The sequence below is a fragment of the Hemiscyllium ocellatum genome, chromosome 2, assembly GCF_020745735.1.
Source record: "Hemiscyllium ocellatum isolate sHemOce1 chromosome 2, sHemOce1.pat.X.cur, whole genome shotgun sequence".
Taxonomy (NCBI): domain Eukaryota; kingdom Metazoa; phylum Chordata; class Chondrichthyes; order Orectolobiformes; family Hemiscylliidae; genus Hemiscyllium; species Hemiscyllium ocellatum.
In genome coordinates, this window is record NC_083402.1 from 87,458,209 (window position 1) to 87,474,418 (window position 16,210).

The 16,210-nt window shown below is 40.5% G+C and overlaps 1 protein-coding gene across 1 annotated transcript in view; it reads right to left on the minus strand.

Moving 5' to 3' along the window:
- LOC132825920 (kinesin-like protein KIF27) overlaps positions 1 to 16,210 on the minus strand; it is a 114,438-nt gene that overhangs the window by 88,507 nt on the left and 9,721 nt on the right. Inside the window, exon 4 of the mRNA XM_060841556.1 lies at positions 12,846 to 12,989. Coding sequence (XP_060697539.1) covers positions 12,846 to 12,989 — 144 coding nt within the window. The remainder of the gene's footprint in view (positions 1 to 12,845; positions 12,990 to 16,210) is intronic.

Sequence of the window (16,210 nt, forward strand, 5' to 3'; positions counted from 1 at the left end):
GTAAACAGCACATACCTTCCTTATGCTCATAATTAAATTGCACAAATTGGGAGATAGGTCAGGTTTGTGCATATTGCAAAAGAAACATGCAGTTTGTCATGTCACTTTGAAGCAGTAGAAACAACATAGGAATGGATTCAAAGGGAGAAGCTTGGCTATATGTTCTACTTTTATGCTCCTGACCTCCCAAGTATGCTTGGCAACAATTTTCTGTCCCTCATTTTATTCCTTTTAGTTTGGCTGTACCTGAAAATATCTATCTGAGCATCTACAGACTTCTTTACTTGCCTCCTTTCAACATCTTAGTTCAGTATTTTATGTCTCTACTGCAAGAACTATACACTTCATTACTGAGGGGGGAGCACTTTTTATCTATTCTCTGCGATGTGTTTGTTTGTCAGATGTCTTCCAACAAATCAGGTTGAATAGTGTAATGAAAGAATGCAAAATTATCTGCCATAGAGTGAAGCCAAGGAAATATTTGAAATCACAGATGAAGTCTTCGGGTCTTGAGTGTTTTAAATAAAAAATTTGTCTGCTTGGGTGCCAGTGCAGGTCAATGAGCACAGGGGAGATAGGGAAATGGAGCCAGCTATGACTTAAGACATGGACATCAAAGTTCTGGACAATTTCTAAATTAACAAGGTAAATTTGGGAGAATATGAGTATGTGAGAATAGTTGAGTCTAGAGGTAATGAAGGCATGAATGAGGCTTTCAGCAAATTCCAAGGTAAAATATTTCATGATGTATGTATTATACAGTCGTTTATATCTATTAAAGAGATTACTGAGATGAAAAGGGACACCATGAAAATCAAAAGTAATCCTCAAGATAATGTGAAGAGAAGCCTTTTTTAAAAAAAAAATACCCTGTCAAAAAATGTCATACACACATGTTTATATATTTTGTGAATCAGTGCAAGGGATCAAGCAGGAGATATGGACTTCATTGTGAAGTTGATATGAGGGAGTTTAAGACACAGTACGCAGAGGATATCATGTGCAAATGACATGAGACAACCATTAATGGGTCTTCCAGCAAAATGAATGAAGTATGAAGCTACTTTAAGTGAAGTGTGTCAAGGGTTTGGGAACGAGATCAGTAGGTCAGCATGTGTCGTGATTGAGAAGAAGGTAGTGGTGAAGTCAAGTAGGTCTAATAGAAGAATAAGCAGTGCTTGGTTAATGCACACAGCAGGACTGATGGTCTGAAGTGAGTAAAGGAATAAAGCAGGTAAGACAGATGACCTTAAAGCCTGGATTACTACATGGAACTATGATGTTGTAGCCATTACAGAAACTTGGTTGTAAGAAAGACAGGACTGGCAACTCAATGTTTCAGGTTTCAGATGTTTCAAGTGAGATAGAGAGTGATGTGAAAGGGGTGGGGGAATTGCATTACCGATTAAGGAGAAATGCCATTGAGGATACCTTTGAGTGTTTATCCAATGAGGCCAAATGGGTAAAACTCAGGAAAAAGAAAAGGGCAATCATTATGCTGTAGTTATATTACAGGTCTCCTTTGGGAGATGATTCTTTGAGGAAGCAGGAAAGAACTTAAACAAGAAATGAAACAGGTTAAAAATGGCCATGTAATGTCCGTGGTGTGTAGGATAAGAAAAAATCCCAAGGCATTTTATAAAAGCAAGACAGTAGCTAGAATAAGGGTGGGTCCAAGGCAAGGACAAAACTGGGAATTTCTACATGGAGCCAGCAGAAGTTGATGATGTCCTTAATGAGCACTTCATATCGGTATTCACAAAGAAGAAGGTCACATATGATGGTAAGATTAGGAAGGGGTAGGTTGATATTCTAAGGCATGTCGACATTAAGGAGGAGGTGGTGATGTGTGTCTTGAAAAATATTAAGGACCTGGTGGGATCTATTCCAGGATATGAGGGAGGCAAGGGAGGAGATTTCTGGGGCTTTGGCATGGTTCTTTGTATTCACTTAACTGCACACAAGGTCACAGAAGACTGAAGAATTGTCAATGTTGTTCTTTTGTCTAAGAAAGACAACAGAGATAATCCAGGAAATTATAAGCTGGTGAACCTTATATGATGATTGGGAAATTGTTGAAGATTCTCGCATCACAAATGAATGAACGTATTAGGCAAAATCAGCATGGCTTTGTGTGGGGGAGGTCCTATCTCACAAATTTGAGTTTTTGAAGAAATTATGAAGGATGAGGGTCAGGTAGTAGATGCTGCCTACATGGACTTTATAAAGTATTTGATGAGATTCATCGTGTTCGGTTGGTCCAGAAGACTAGGTGAGATAGGATCTATGGTGAGTTGGTAAGTTGGTTACAAAATTGGCTTGGTCATAGAAAACAAAGAATAGTTGTGGAGGGGTATTTTTCTGATTGTAGGTCTGTGACCAGAGGTGTTCTGTAAGGATCAATGCTGGGACCTTTGTTGTTTGGAATTTATACAAATGATTTGAATGAAAATATAGGAGGTCTGATTAGTACAGACAACATGGAAATTGGTGGAGTTGTGGATAGTGAGGAATGCTGCCAAAGGATATAGCAAGACATAGTTGGTTGAAAAGTTGAGCAGAAAAATGGAAGATGGAGTTTAATCTGAACAAGTGTGGGGTGATGTATTTTGGGATGTCCAATGCAACAGGACAGTATACGTAAATGGCAGGACCCCTAGGACCATTGATATGGATCTTGGGGTGCAAAACTTTAGCTTCTTGAAAGTGGCAAAACAAGTGGATATGGTGGTAAAGAAAGCAAATGGCATACTTACCTTCATTGGTTGGGACATTTAGTGTAAAGGTTGGCAAGTCATGTTGCTGCTATACAAGATTTTAGTTGGGCTACATTTGGAGTTGTGTTCAGTTGTGGTTACCACACATTAAGAAGGATATGGAGGCTTTGGAGAGAGTGAATAAGAGTTTAATAAGATGCTGCTTGGATTGGAGGGTATTATTAGCTATAAGGAGAAGTCAGACAAACTTGGATTGTTTTCACTCGAACGGTGGAGGCTGAGGGGTGATCAGATAGAAGTAGACAACATTATGAGAGGTTTGGATTGGTGGATAGTCGGAGTCTTTTTCCCAGGGTGGAAATGTCACATACTGGGGATGTTAAGTTTAAAGTGATAGGGGGAAGATTAAAACAGATGAGTGAGGAAAAATGTTTACAGAGATCATGGTAGGTGCCTTAGTGCACTGCCAGGGTAGGTGTAAAAGCAGATACAATAGCGATGTTAAAGAGGTATTTAGACAGACATGAACCTGCAGAGAATAAAGGGATACTGGCCATATTCAGGTAGATGGTTTAGTTTAGCATGGTCAGCACAGACGTGGTGAGCAAAAGGGCCTATTTCTTTGCTGTACTGTTCTGTGTTCTATGTTTATATTCTAAATTTCAAAACATTAGCTCCTTCTCAAATAACTGTACTGAAGCAAGGGAATTTGGTGTGAGTGAAAATGGGCATGAGAATATTAGAAAGAGGAATCTGCCCTGAAGCAGATGTCAGAGATTAAATGTTCCATATCAGAATTGGCTTAATCTTGAGAAGCATGTATTGGAATGAGTATTTACAAATTATCAGAATACTTACTTCTCAGACTTTTCAGCTAGTTTGTACAGCCACTCTGTCGAACCACATAGACTAGTGCGGCAACATATGAACAGTGACTTTCAACAGCAGGTCAGAGACTAGAATAATGTGGCAAGAAACTCATTTCCTGATTCCCCAAAGCCTGTTCACCATCTACAAGGCACAAACCAGGACTGTGATAGATTAGTCCCCACTTGCCTGGATGGGTGCAGTTCCAACAACACTCAAGAAGCTTGACACATCCTGAACAAAGCAATCTGCTTGATTGACACCAGATTTACAGACATCCACTCCCTCCACCACCAATGCTCAGCTGCAGTAAATGTGTATTTTCTAAAACATGCACTGCAGAAGTTCACCAAAGATGCTTAGATAGTACTTTCCAAACCCACAATAGCTTCCAGCTAGAAGGTCAAGAGCAGCAGGTTTCCCTCCAAACCACTCACTACCCTGACTTGGAAATATATCCCTGATCCTTCACTGTCCTGGATCAAAACCTGGAATTCCCATCCTTAGGCCATTGTGGGTCTATTTACTGCACATGGACCGCAGCAGTTCAAGAGGCAGGCAGCACCAAGTGCAATTAGGTACAGACATTAAATATCGGCCAACCAGTGATGCCCATATCCCATAAGCAATTAAAGATTGCTTACAGACTACCAAAACACTTCAATCCTGAAATGATGAGATTCCAGTAATTCATCAGCAGCAACAAAACAGAAGCATCTATGAAGTCACATGGATGAGATGCCAACAAATCTCAATGTGCCCAGCAACGAAACTGTGAAGTGCAATAACACTTCTAATGAAAATAATAAGACATGAGGAAGCAAGATTCACATTGGTACTGCCCTCTGTGGTCAACAGAACAAAATTAAAGCACATGGTAATTTTCAAATGTAAATCTTGCAAAATCATAAATAAGACTGGGAGGAATATGCAGCAAGTCAGCATCACCGTAAAGCAGACAAGTAAGAGTGAGCCTGCATGTAAGGTGCATCAGTGGGAGATTAAAAAGTGGCAGCAATGTCCCTTTAGTCTGCTTTTCTCTGTCAGAGCCAAAGTGTGATGTCAAAGGAAAACGGATAAATGATTGGTGGGTATTTTACCTCTGTTTCTTTTGACTGGCCAAGTTGTTTAAATCAGGAGATATTATTACAGCTGAAGAATGCAATTAGGAAATTCACTTTTAAAATATTTAATATTAAACGACTTAACTATATATAACGGAAATAGTTGGGCAGGTGATATGTTACAGCTATAGTCTGTGGAAGCTGGTGAATGCTGGTGTGATCCACAGTGAACACATTTGCAGCAAGTATTGGTTGCTCATAGAAATTCAGCTCAGAGTTGATGACTTGGAGCCCACACTGTGGACACTGAAACACATCAGAAAGAGAAAGAGTTATCTGGGTACTGTGTGACAGGCACACCCCTAAGATTAATAATATATTATTTCATTCATGGTCAGAAACAGGAGAGGGTAAATATGAGTGAAACAGGTATCAGGATCCAGAAACTAGCTTTGGAGGAGTGTCAGCCAGTGCCTTTACCCAATAGGTAGAAGGTTCTTTCTTCAGATGTGGACCAGGGCACAGACTGCAAGCAGGATGGCAAACTGGCCAAAGCATCGTGGTATAGATAAGTGGGGGAAGAAAAGAGAATTGTAGTAGTATTAGTAGGGGATACCATTCTTAGGGGAAGAGAAATTGCTCTCTGTAGCAAAGACAGGGCGTCTTGACGATTGTGTTGCTGACCCTAGTGCTAATGTTTAGAAGATCCATTCCAAGGTGGAGAGAAATTTGAAGTTGGACGGGAAGGATCCCCTGTTGTATTCCACTTAGGTATCAACAATAGAGGTAAGAGGAGGAAAAGGTTCTACTGAGGGATTACAAGCAGTTCAAGGTTAGAGTACAAAGCAGAAGCACAAAAGTAGTAATCTCAGGATTACTACCTAACCCACATGCACATTGGTTTAGGATAAATAAGATTACAGAGATAAATGTATGCTTCAAAAATTAGTGAGGAGAAATAGTGTCCCATTCATGAGACAGTGGCACCAGTATGGGGAAGGAGACAGTTGTTCTGTTGGGATGGACTTCATTTGAACTATGCTCAGACCAGTGTCCTGGCAAATTGTATAACTAAAGTTGTAGACAGAGCTTCTAAATAATAAATGGAAGGTGGAAAAGTCCTTAGAATTATACAGTACAGAACAGACTCTTTGGCTATCGAATCTGCACTAACAAAAACTACACTAAAACTAGTCTGAATTTGTACCACTTGGCTAATAGCTTTGAATGTTGTGACAAGTCAAGTGCTTATCCAAGTACCTTTTAAAGGTTGTGAGGTTTCCTGTATCCCAGGCAGTACATTCCAGAATCTCGCCATCCTCTGGGTGAAAATTAAATTTATGCTCCCTTGTTATTTATCCTTCAACTCGGGGGAACATCTGCTTTCTATCCATCATCTCATGCCCCTCATAATCTTAACAACCAAAAGAACTGCGGATACTGTAAATCAGAAACAAAAACAGAAGTTGCTGGAAAAGCTAAGCAGATCTGGCAGCATCTGTGAAGAGAAATCAGAGTCGTCAGAACAGGACCCAAAATATTAATTCTGATTTCTCTTCACAGATGCTGCCAGGCCTGCTGAGCTTTACCAGCAACTTCAGTTTTTGCCCCTTATAATCTTATCCACCTCAATCAGGTCCCCCCCCTCAGCCTTCTTTGCTCTAAAGAAAACATCCCAAGCTTATCCAACCTTTTTCATAGCTAAGCTTTCTGTCTCAGGCAACATCCCGGTGAATCACCTCTGCATCCCCTCCAGCGCAATCACATCCTTCCTATCAGAACCGCACACAGTGCTCCAGCTGTGGCCTAACCAAAGTTTTGTCCAGCTCCAACCTAATTTTCCTGCTCTTATGAACTATACTGTACTATGACTGATAAAGGCAAGTGTCCCATATGCCTTACTTATCTTATTAACCTGTCCTGACACCTTCACGGATCTGATCTGCCCACCTGACTAATCCAACTATATCCTCTTGTAACCTAAGACCTTCTTCCTCACGATTAGCCACCTAGCCAATTTTATTCATTATCCCCCCCAACATTTTCTTCTCTATCATTTATATATATCATGAATAATAAGGGACACACAGCGATCCCCATACTGCATCACTAGATACCAGCCTCCAGTCACATAACTTTTTCCCACCACTCTTTACCTTCTACCACTAAGCCAATTTTGGATTCAATTTTCCCAGTTATCCCAGATCCCATATACTTTTACCTTCTTTATCAGTCTCCCATGTGGGACCTTATCAAAAGCTTTGCTGAAATTCATGTAAACTACATCAACTACACTAGCCTCATCTCCTTGAAAATTTCAATCAAGTTTGTTAGGTATGACCACCCCCTGATAAAGCCATGCTGACTATCCTTGATGAAATCTTGCTTTTCCAAATAAAGATTAACTCTCTCCTTCAGAATTTTCTCCTATAGTTTCCCTGCCACTGATGAGAGACTCACTGGTCCATAATCTCCTGAATTATCTCTACTACCCCACTTCAAAAGCGGAACTACATTAGTTGTCATCTAGTACCTCTGTGGCCAGAGAGGAATTAAAAAATTTGGTCAGAGTGCCTGTAATTTCCTCTTTTGTCTCCCACAGAAGCTCGGTCTACAACTCATCTGGACTTGGGATTATGCCAATGTTTAAGCCGGCCAAAACCTCCAATACCTCCTTACTGCCATGTCAAATTGTTCAAGAAGCTCACAGTCCCGTTTCCTGAATTCTGTATTGACACAGAATCGGAGAACCTCTTAAGTGTACAAAAAAAGCCATTCAGCCCACCGGGATCTACAGTTCCGAAGAGCATCCCACCCTATTCCCATAAGCCCACATTTACCATTGTTAATCGCCTAGCCTGCAAACTATAGGGTAATTTAGCATGGCCTATTCACCCTAACCTGCACATCTTTGAACTGTGGGCTTCAACAAAACATTCATGGATCATGTCTGTGCTAAACAGAATAATTGGATGGCTGATGACGAAAACAGTCTTCACAAAGAATGGAAATATCTGTGCTGCCTTCTTGGTATTTTCATTATCAAATCTTACGATGCTATTCATGTACTAAGAATCAAGTCATCAAAAAAATGGATAACATCCAATTCAGCAAATGGAAAATAAGATGATTCATTGCAAAGCGATGATTATGAAAGGCAAAGGATCCTTATGATGATGCAAGAGTTAAAGTGACATAGAATGCATTTGATAAACTTTGTATTGATGCCAAAGACAATGAATTTGACAGTTTTAAAATGCACTGAATGTGGTTAAAGGTATCTTTGGACCATTAATTAATTTAATAAACATCTTGCATTAAATTGATGTGAATTACCTTGTGTTTTTATCCTCACAGTTCAAAATGGCAATCACCCAAACTGAGGCTTCACATTTATATTAGGTATAACAGTTGACTGCCATTTCTGGAAGGAATTTTGAATGTATCAAAATGTAAACTGATATGCTGCAATCTGCTACACATGCTCATAAAATAATCAGAGACAAAAAACTGCAAATGCTAGAATCCAAAGCAGACAAGCAGGAGGCTGAAAGAACACGTTCAGCCAGGCAGCATCGGGAGGTGGAAAAGTCAACATTTTGGGTGTAACCCTTCTTCAGGAATGAAATTGGGAGTAGAGACAGCTGCAGATAAATTGAGGGGAAAGGGTTATGGGTGGGGGGAGGGGCAGAATGGTGAGGTAGTGATAGACGAATAGAGGTGGAGAGTACAACCTGGTTGTTCAATGGGAGGAATTAGTCCAGTTGGTAGTGGAAGGAAGAGTCAGTGTGAAGAGAGGAGGCAGAGCCTGTAAAGGGAGTCGGGGAAATTTGGCAGGAATAATAAAATCTTTGTTTGCAAGATTCTATGTCCTTGGGGATCCTCAGTCACTAATATCCTAGTTATCGTTGGTTATTTGCTATATTTTAATATATGATAATACCTTTATATTAGTATAGTAATATTAAATTATATTAATTATGTTAACACATCAATCTGCCGAAAGGAATTTTATATTGTGAACAAATCCCATTCTTCTTAACTCCTTAAGATAAGGATATGTCTTTAACATTAAATTCCTGTATGAAATTAACTTACATCATCACAAAGGAATGGAATGAATAAGAATATAGTTGGCAGCTGTAATGTTGAAATATAAACTGACGAGTCAAATTTTAAAGTCCACTTTCTGGTGATATTTAAACTTTAAGGGAAAATGTTCCTGCCACGGTTATGACGTATGCAAAAAGTAAGAAAAACAAGACAAAGGGAAATCATATATTTTACTAAGTGACAGTTTGATTCAGTTAATAACGCTTTATTACTATTGTCAAATCTGCAAGTAGGTTGACATGCTTAAGCAAGGAACATCCCTTCTCCAGTTCATTTGTGACTTGCTTCCTCATAAACTTAGAAGATCTTTTACATGTTTTCCAGGGGAAGCCTAAATAAAAATCTGATTTAAAAATCCAAAGCCCGAGTGCTGTAAAGCCATAAAACTATAAAACTATAAAAAGTAACAACAAGAGTAGTGTGTTCAACCCCTGAGCCTGTTCCACCAGTCAATAGGCTGATGGATGAGGCAAAATGGCTGATCTAAAACTCTTCATGTACACTATCCTGCTGTTTCCCTGTAATCCGTGATTCCCTAACTGAACAAGAATCTATTGATACAGTCATACAGATTTACAATACCAAAAATGTTTCTTCGGGCTATCACATTCGTGCCATTCAAAAACAACACAGACCCATTCAAATCCTACTTTCCAGCACTAGGCCCATAACCTTGTATGCCTTGGCATTGCACATCTATGTATTTCTTAAATATTACTTCGGTTTCTGCCTCTACCACCCTTCCAGGCAGTAAGTTTCAGATACCCACATGCTCTGGATGTAAAAGATTTTCCTCGTAACTGCTCTTAACCTTCTGCCCCTTAACTTAAATTTATGCCCCGGTCTTTGAACCTTCCATCAAGGAGAAATGTTTTTTTCCTGTATCCCCTATCTATTCCCCTCATAATCTTATACAGCTCAATCATGTCCACTCTCATTTTCCTCTGCTCTGAGGAAAACAACTCCTGTCTGTCCAATTTCTCTTCATAACTGAAATTCTCCAGTCCAGGCAACATCCTGATAAATCTCCTCTGAACTAGTGCTATCACATCTCTCCTACAATGCAGATTCTAGCTGTAGCCAAAATTATATACAGTTCTAGCATAGTCTCCCTGCCCTTAATGTCTATGCTTTGACTAATAAAGGCAAGTATACCATTATGCCTTTTTAACCACTTTATCCACCTGTCCTGATACCTTAAGAAACCGATGTGCATGCACACCTCAATGCTTCATCAAATATGCTCTTGCCTTGTTTGTCCTGCCAAAGTCCATTCACCTCACATTATCTGATTGAATTCCATTTGCCATTCAGCAAACCATCTGACCTGTCCATCTGTGTCTTCCTGTAACCCAACACTAACTTCCTCTCTATTTACCATCCCACGAACTTTTGTATCATCAGCGAACTTACAGATCAACCCACCTACATTCAAGTCTAACTCATTAAAATAAACTGCAACGACAAAGACCCCAACACTGACCCTGGTGGGACGCTACTGATACAGACTTACAGTCAGAAAAACATCCCCCATCCATCACTCCCTGCTTCCTGCCACTCAGCTAATTGTAGTTCTAATTTTACTGGATCCCATGGGCTCTCACCTTTGCTATCAGTATCCCATTCAGGACTTTATCAAAAGTCTTATCAAAAATAGATGACATCAAATGTATTGCCCTCATCTACGCACTGCTTTAACAAATTCAAACAGGTTAGCCAAACATGACCTCCCTGAATAAAATCATGTTGATTGTTTGTGATTAATCACTACCTCTCCAAATGTAGTTTAATTCTGTCCTTCAGAATTGCAGCTAATAGAGTTTTCTCACTACTGAGCTTAGACTGGCAGACCTGTAGTTTCCTGGTTAATCCCTTGAAAGCTTCTTGAATAATGGTACCACACTGACTCTTCTCCAATCTTCTGGCACCTCTCCTGTGGTCAGAGAGGAATTGAATACTTTTGCAAGTGCCCCTGCTATTTCCTTCCTTGCCTCACTCAACAACCTGGGATACATTTCATCTGGCCCTGGAGATTGATCTATTTTTAAGCCTGCCAGACCACTTAGAACCTCCTCTCTGCCTCTGCTAAATTCTTTAATTGTATCACAGATGTTCTCCCTGATTTCTATACCCATTTCGTCCCTCTCACTAGTGAATATCGATCTGAATATTCATTTAGAAACCCATATACATCCTCTAACTTAACACATAAATTACCACTGTGATCCTTAATAAGCCCTGTTCTATACCTCATTATAATTTTATTCTTAATGTATCTGTAAATCAACTTAGGATTCCCTTCATTTTACCTGCCAGTGCCCACTCCTATCCCCCTTTAGCTCTCCTAATCTCCATTTCAAGTTCCCTCTTGTACATTCTATAGCTCTCTGGACATCTGCTGTTTTGAGCCTTTGGCATATGCCATAAATCCTCATTTTCTGTTAATCTCATCCTGTATATCCTTTGCTATCCAGGATTCACAGAATTTAATGGACCCACCCTCTCTCTTTATTGGAACATTTTGACTCTATACTTCCCATATTTCCTTCTTGAATGAATCTGAAACAGACTCACCTAAAAGTATCTGTTCCCAGTCCACTCTGGCAAAATCATTTCTAATCTTATTAAACTCAGCCCACCCTACAGTTGAGAACTTCGATTTCAGGCTCAACCACACCCTTTTCCATAACAATTTGAATTTAACAGGTTATGACTGCTGTCTGCAAAATGCTCCCCCACTGATACTTCAACTATTTGCCTGAACCAGTCCAGAACCAGTCCTTTTCTGGTACAGTCTTTTATGTACTGGCTTAAAAAACTGTCCTAGGTACATTTTATGAATTCCACTCCCTCCAAACCTTTCACACAATAACTACCGCAGTTAATGTTGGGAAAGTTAAAATCCCTTACTATCATTACCGTATTACTTTTACATTTCCCTGAAATTTGCCTATACACCTGATTTTTTATTTCTCGCGGACTGGGAGGGTGCCTATAATACATTCCCAGCAATGTGATTAGTGCTGTTTGGTTTTTAAATTCTACCCTAAATGGCTTCATTTCAGGAGCCTTCCAAGATACTATCCCTCCTTACTGTGAGCAAAACTGCAATACCTCCTCCTCTTTTACTTCCTTCCATCTCACCTGAAAACCTTGTATCCTGGAATACTGAGTTGCCAGTCCTGCCCCTCTCTCAACCACGTCTCAGTGTCAGCAATGACATCATAGCCTTAAATATACCCAAGAGCTCTTCCCCCATAGCAGTCTGTGGCAAGGAGCTCCAAAGACTCACAACCCTCCAAAGTCTTGAACTAGCATCCCTTTATTCTGGCATCTGGTCCTAGACTCTCCCAGTATGGAAAACATCCTCTCAGCATTTAGCCTGTTAAGCCTATTAAGAATTTAATGTATTTCAATGAGATCGCTTCTCATTCTTCTAAACTCCAGTGAGTAGAGTCCCAAACTGCTTAGTCTTCGCTTATAAGACCACGTCTTCATACCAGGGGTCATCCTATTGAACCTTCTCTGAACTGCCTCAAATCAATGTATTTCCTTAAATACGGGGATTAAAACAGTTCACAGTATTCTGGATGTGGGCCCACTGATACATTTTATAGTTGCAATAAAACTTTCCTACTCTTATACTCCAACCCCTTCAAATAAGGACTAACATTTCATTCATCAGATTATCTGCTGTTCCTGTGTGCTAAATTCCTGTGTTTTGTGCACAAGTACCCCAATCCCAGTGTGTTGTAACTTTCTGCAGTTTTTAAACTTATCAAGCTATTGAATATACTCATCTTGACTTTGTCCAAAGTGGAAATCATTTAATTGTGATTGATCAGTACAATAATTTGACAGAGGCATTACAGCATTACACTTCAAAATGCTGGTAACACTCAGCAGCATCTGTGCAAAATAAAGTTAACAGGGTTTGATCAGAACAGGTCAGTAATGAACCTGAAATTTTAATTTGGGTTTCCACTCCACAGATGCTGCCAGATCAGCTGAGTGTTTCTACATTTATGTTTTTATTCCATATTTTCAGAATTTACAAAATTTGCTCTGTAGGTATAACACTTACTTGAATACGACACCTTTCTTGGGTTTCTGTTAAAGCTGCCAAATATTGTTCCTTTTCCTGTTTCAAAGCATGTATTTGCCCTAGTGCATCCTTCAGCTCAGATGCTTTTAGACTGAATAACTCCTCATCTGTGGCCAGGGCATCCTGAGGAAGATAAAAATAGTAAACAGACAGTAAAAATAATTCACTGCAAATTTCAGATTTAGCATAATGAAGGATGCAAAGTGAAGTTCTCAGAGGTCAATTATAATTTGACAAGTATCAAGGTGATTTGAAAATTACATGCAAGTGAAAAACAAATTATGAAAATTATCGATCACCTTCACGTGTGAAAAAGTTAATAATTTTCTTTTTCATCTGCACAAAAATGTTTATTCAGTCATTAGGCCTGGGTTCGATTCCCACCGGCTTCACAGGTATGTAATAGCTTTCCTGTGGCACAGTGGTAGTGTCCCTATCCCTTGACCAGGAGGGCTCAGGTTCAAGTCCCACCAGCTCCAGAACAGTTTGTTTCAGAACATAGGCTAAACTAAAAAAACGCTGAACAGGTTATTACAAAAGAAATTGGCAACATACTAATGCAATAAATTAAATTGACTTTTAAGCTTATCAAAAAGCATCATAAACTAGAAGTGGATAAATTGAATCCAAAAAATTACAATGAAACACTTTAATATTGTCAGTAAGCTGGATGGGACAGATGGGAAGAGAAGAACATTAATAAAACCAGTTAGTTCAAAAGTATAGGGAAACCTTTAGATGAACACTCTGACCCCATGGCAGAAATTTACTGGGAGGGGACGGATTGCTTGTCCCTCTGGAAAAAAAGGCAGTGGCAAGTTGATAACGAAGTTCACCTTGCCAACATATAGAGCTGTAGGCAGGTTGAGGTGCTGGATGTGCTGGTAGTGTTGGATTTCTACACCTCAGAGGAGGAATTTCCACCCACTAGAACTGCTGACTGGCAGCTCCAACTGAGCTCAATTGTGGGAATTACCAGACTCACGGTAAAGACCAAACGATTTCCATAGTGATTTAAATCATTTGTCTTGTAGAGAGGAGAATTTGGCCACCTTAGGACAGGAGATTTTGAAGTATGAGTGAATAGGAAGGACGTGGTTTGCAACCTTCTTCAGGGGTTCCTCTGATAGGCAAAAGTCACCTTTCTAGTGCTTTAAACATTTTAAAAAATGATATTTGTGCCAACTATATTTTGAGCTGGGCAGTACAAAACAGGGCCAATTCAGTTTTTAACCATTGGAGCATATTAAAAGCTCAATTGACGGTTAATTATGGGCGGCACGGTGGCACAGTGGTTAGCAGTGGGCGGCACGGTGGCAAAGTAGTTAGCTATGGGCAGCACTGTGGCACAGTGGTTAGTACTGCTGCCTCATAGCGCCAGAGACCTGGGTTCAATTCCTGCTTCACTCGACTGACTGTGTGGAGTTTGCACATTCTGCCAGTGTCTGTGTGGGTTTCCTCCAGGTGGTCCAGTTTCCTCCCACAGTCCAAAGATGTGCAGGTCAGGTGAATTGGCCATGCTAAATTACCCGTAGTGTTAGGTGAAGAGGTAAATGTAGGGTTTATGGGTGGGTTGCGCTTTGGCAGGTCGGTGTGGACTTGTTGGGCCGAAGGGTCTGTTTCCACACTGTAAGTAATCTAATCTAATTACGTATGGAGTGTAAACTGTCCACTTCCTGTGTTCAGGACTGAGTAGAAAGATGGTACACTACCTAAATTATTTAGTTTATGTGCACTCATATCAAAAACATATCCAGCAGGAAGGCAAAGACCAGGCGACATCATCAGTGCTCTGGAGCCTCCTGCGAAGCGCTTCTTTGATGTTTCTTCCGGTACTTATAGTGGTCTGTCCTTGCCGCTTCTGGGTGTCAGTTTCAGCTGTCCGCTGTAGTGGTTGGTATATTGGGTCCAGGTCGATGTGTTTGTTGATGGAGTTTGTGGATGAATGCCATGCCTCTAGGAATTCCCTGGCTGTTCTCTGTCTGGCTTGCCCTATGATAGTAGTGTTTTCCCAGTCGAATTCATGATATGTTGATGACACGTTTGTAATCATCAAAAACACGGAAATAGAAAAAACACACTGGATCATCAACGCCACACTCACAGGAATCCGATTCACGAGAGAAGTAGAAAAGGATAGCCAACTCCCATTCCTAGACGTGATAGTACAGAGAACACCGAACGGAGAATTCACCACAAGGGTACACAGGAAAACAACACACACAGACCAAGTCCTAAACTATGAAAGTAACCACCCCAACACACACAAACGAAGCTGCATCAGGACACTATTCAAAAGAGCCACAACACACTGCAGTACACCAGAACTGCAAAAAGAAGAAGAGGAACACCTATACAAGGTATTCGCCAAAAACGGATACCCGCGCAACTTCATCAACAGATGCCTAAGAGAAAGACCACGGAACATGCCACAACCAAAAGGACTAGCCACACTCCCATACATCAGGAGCGTTTCAGAACTGACAGCCAGACTACTGTGACCCTTAGGACTCATAACGGCACACAAACCAACAACCACGCTCAGACAACAACTCACTAGAACAAAGGACCCGATACCCAACATGAGCAAAACTAATGTAGTTTACAAAATACCATGCAAGGACTGCACAAAACACTATATAGGACAAACAGGAAGACAGCTAACAATCCGCATACATGAACATCAACTAGCCACGAAACGACACGACCAGCTATCCCTAGTAGCCACACACGCAGACAACAAGCAACATGAATTCAACTGGGAAAACACTACTATCATAGGGCAAGCCAGGCACAGAACAGCCAGGGAATTCCTAGAGGCATGGCATTCATCCACAAACTCCATCAACAAACACATCGACTTGGACCCAATATACCAACCACTACAGCGGACAGCTGAAACTGACACCCGGAAGCGGCAAGGACAGACCACTATAAATACCGGAAGAACCATCAAAGAAGTGCTTCGCAGGAGGGTCCAGAGCACTGATGATGTCGCCTAGCCAGGGGACGAAACGTTTGCAACAAAAACTTCCAGCTCGGCGAACAGAACCACAACAATGAGCACCCGAGCTACAAATCTTCGCACAAACCTTGAAGGCAAAGACCAGCCCAAGAAATCTCGAAAAAAAAAAGTCAGGTTAGTCTACTGACATGTTCCAACATCCAACAGCATTTTCCAGAGTGGGCTCTGTCCAATGGAGTCAATCTGAATGTCTGCAGCAGACATCAATAAAGATTGTTGTGTGATTAATTACTGGCAACTTTCAAACTAGTTAGCCATTTTTAAAACTTTGCAGGGTCCCTGAAATGTCAGAAGCCTACATGGAATTGGTTTCATAATG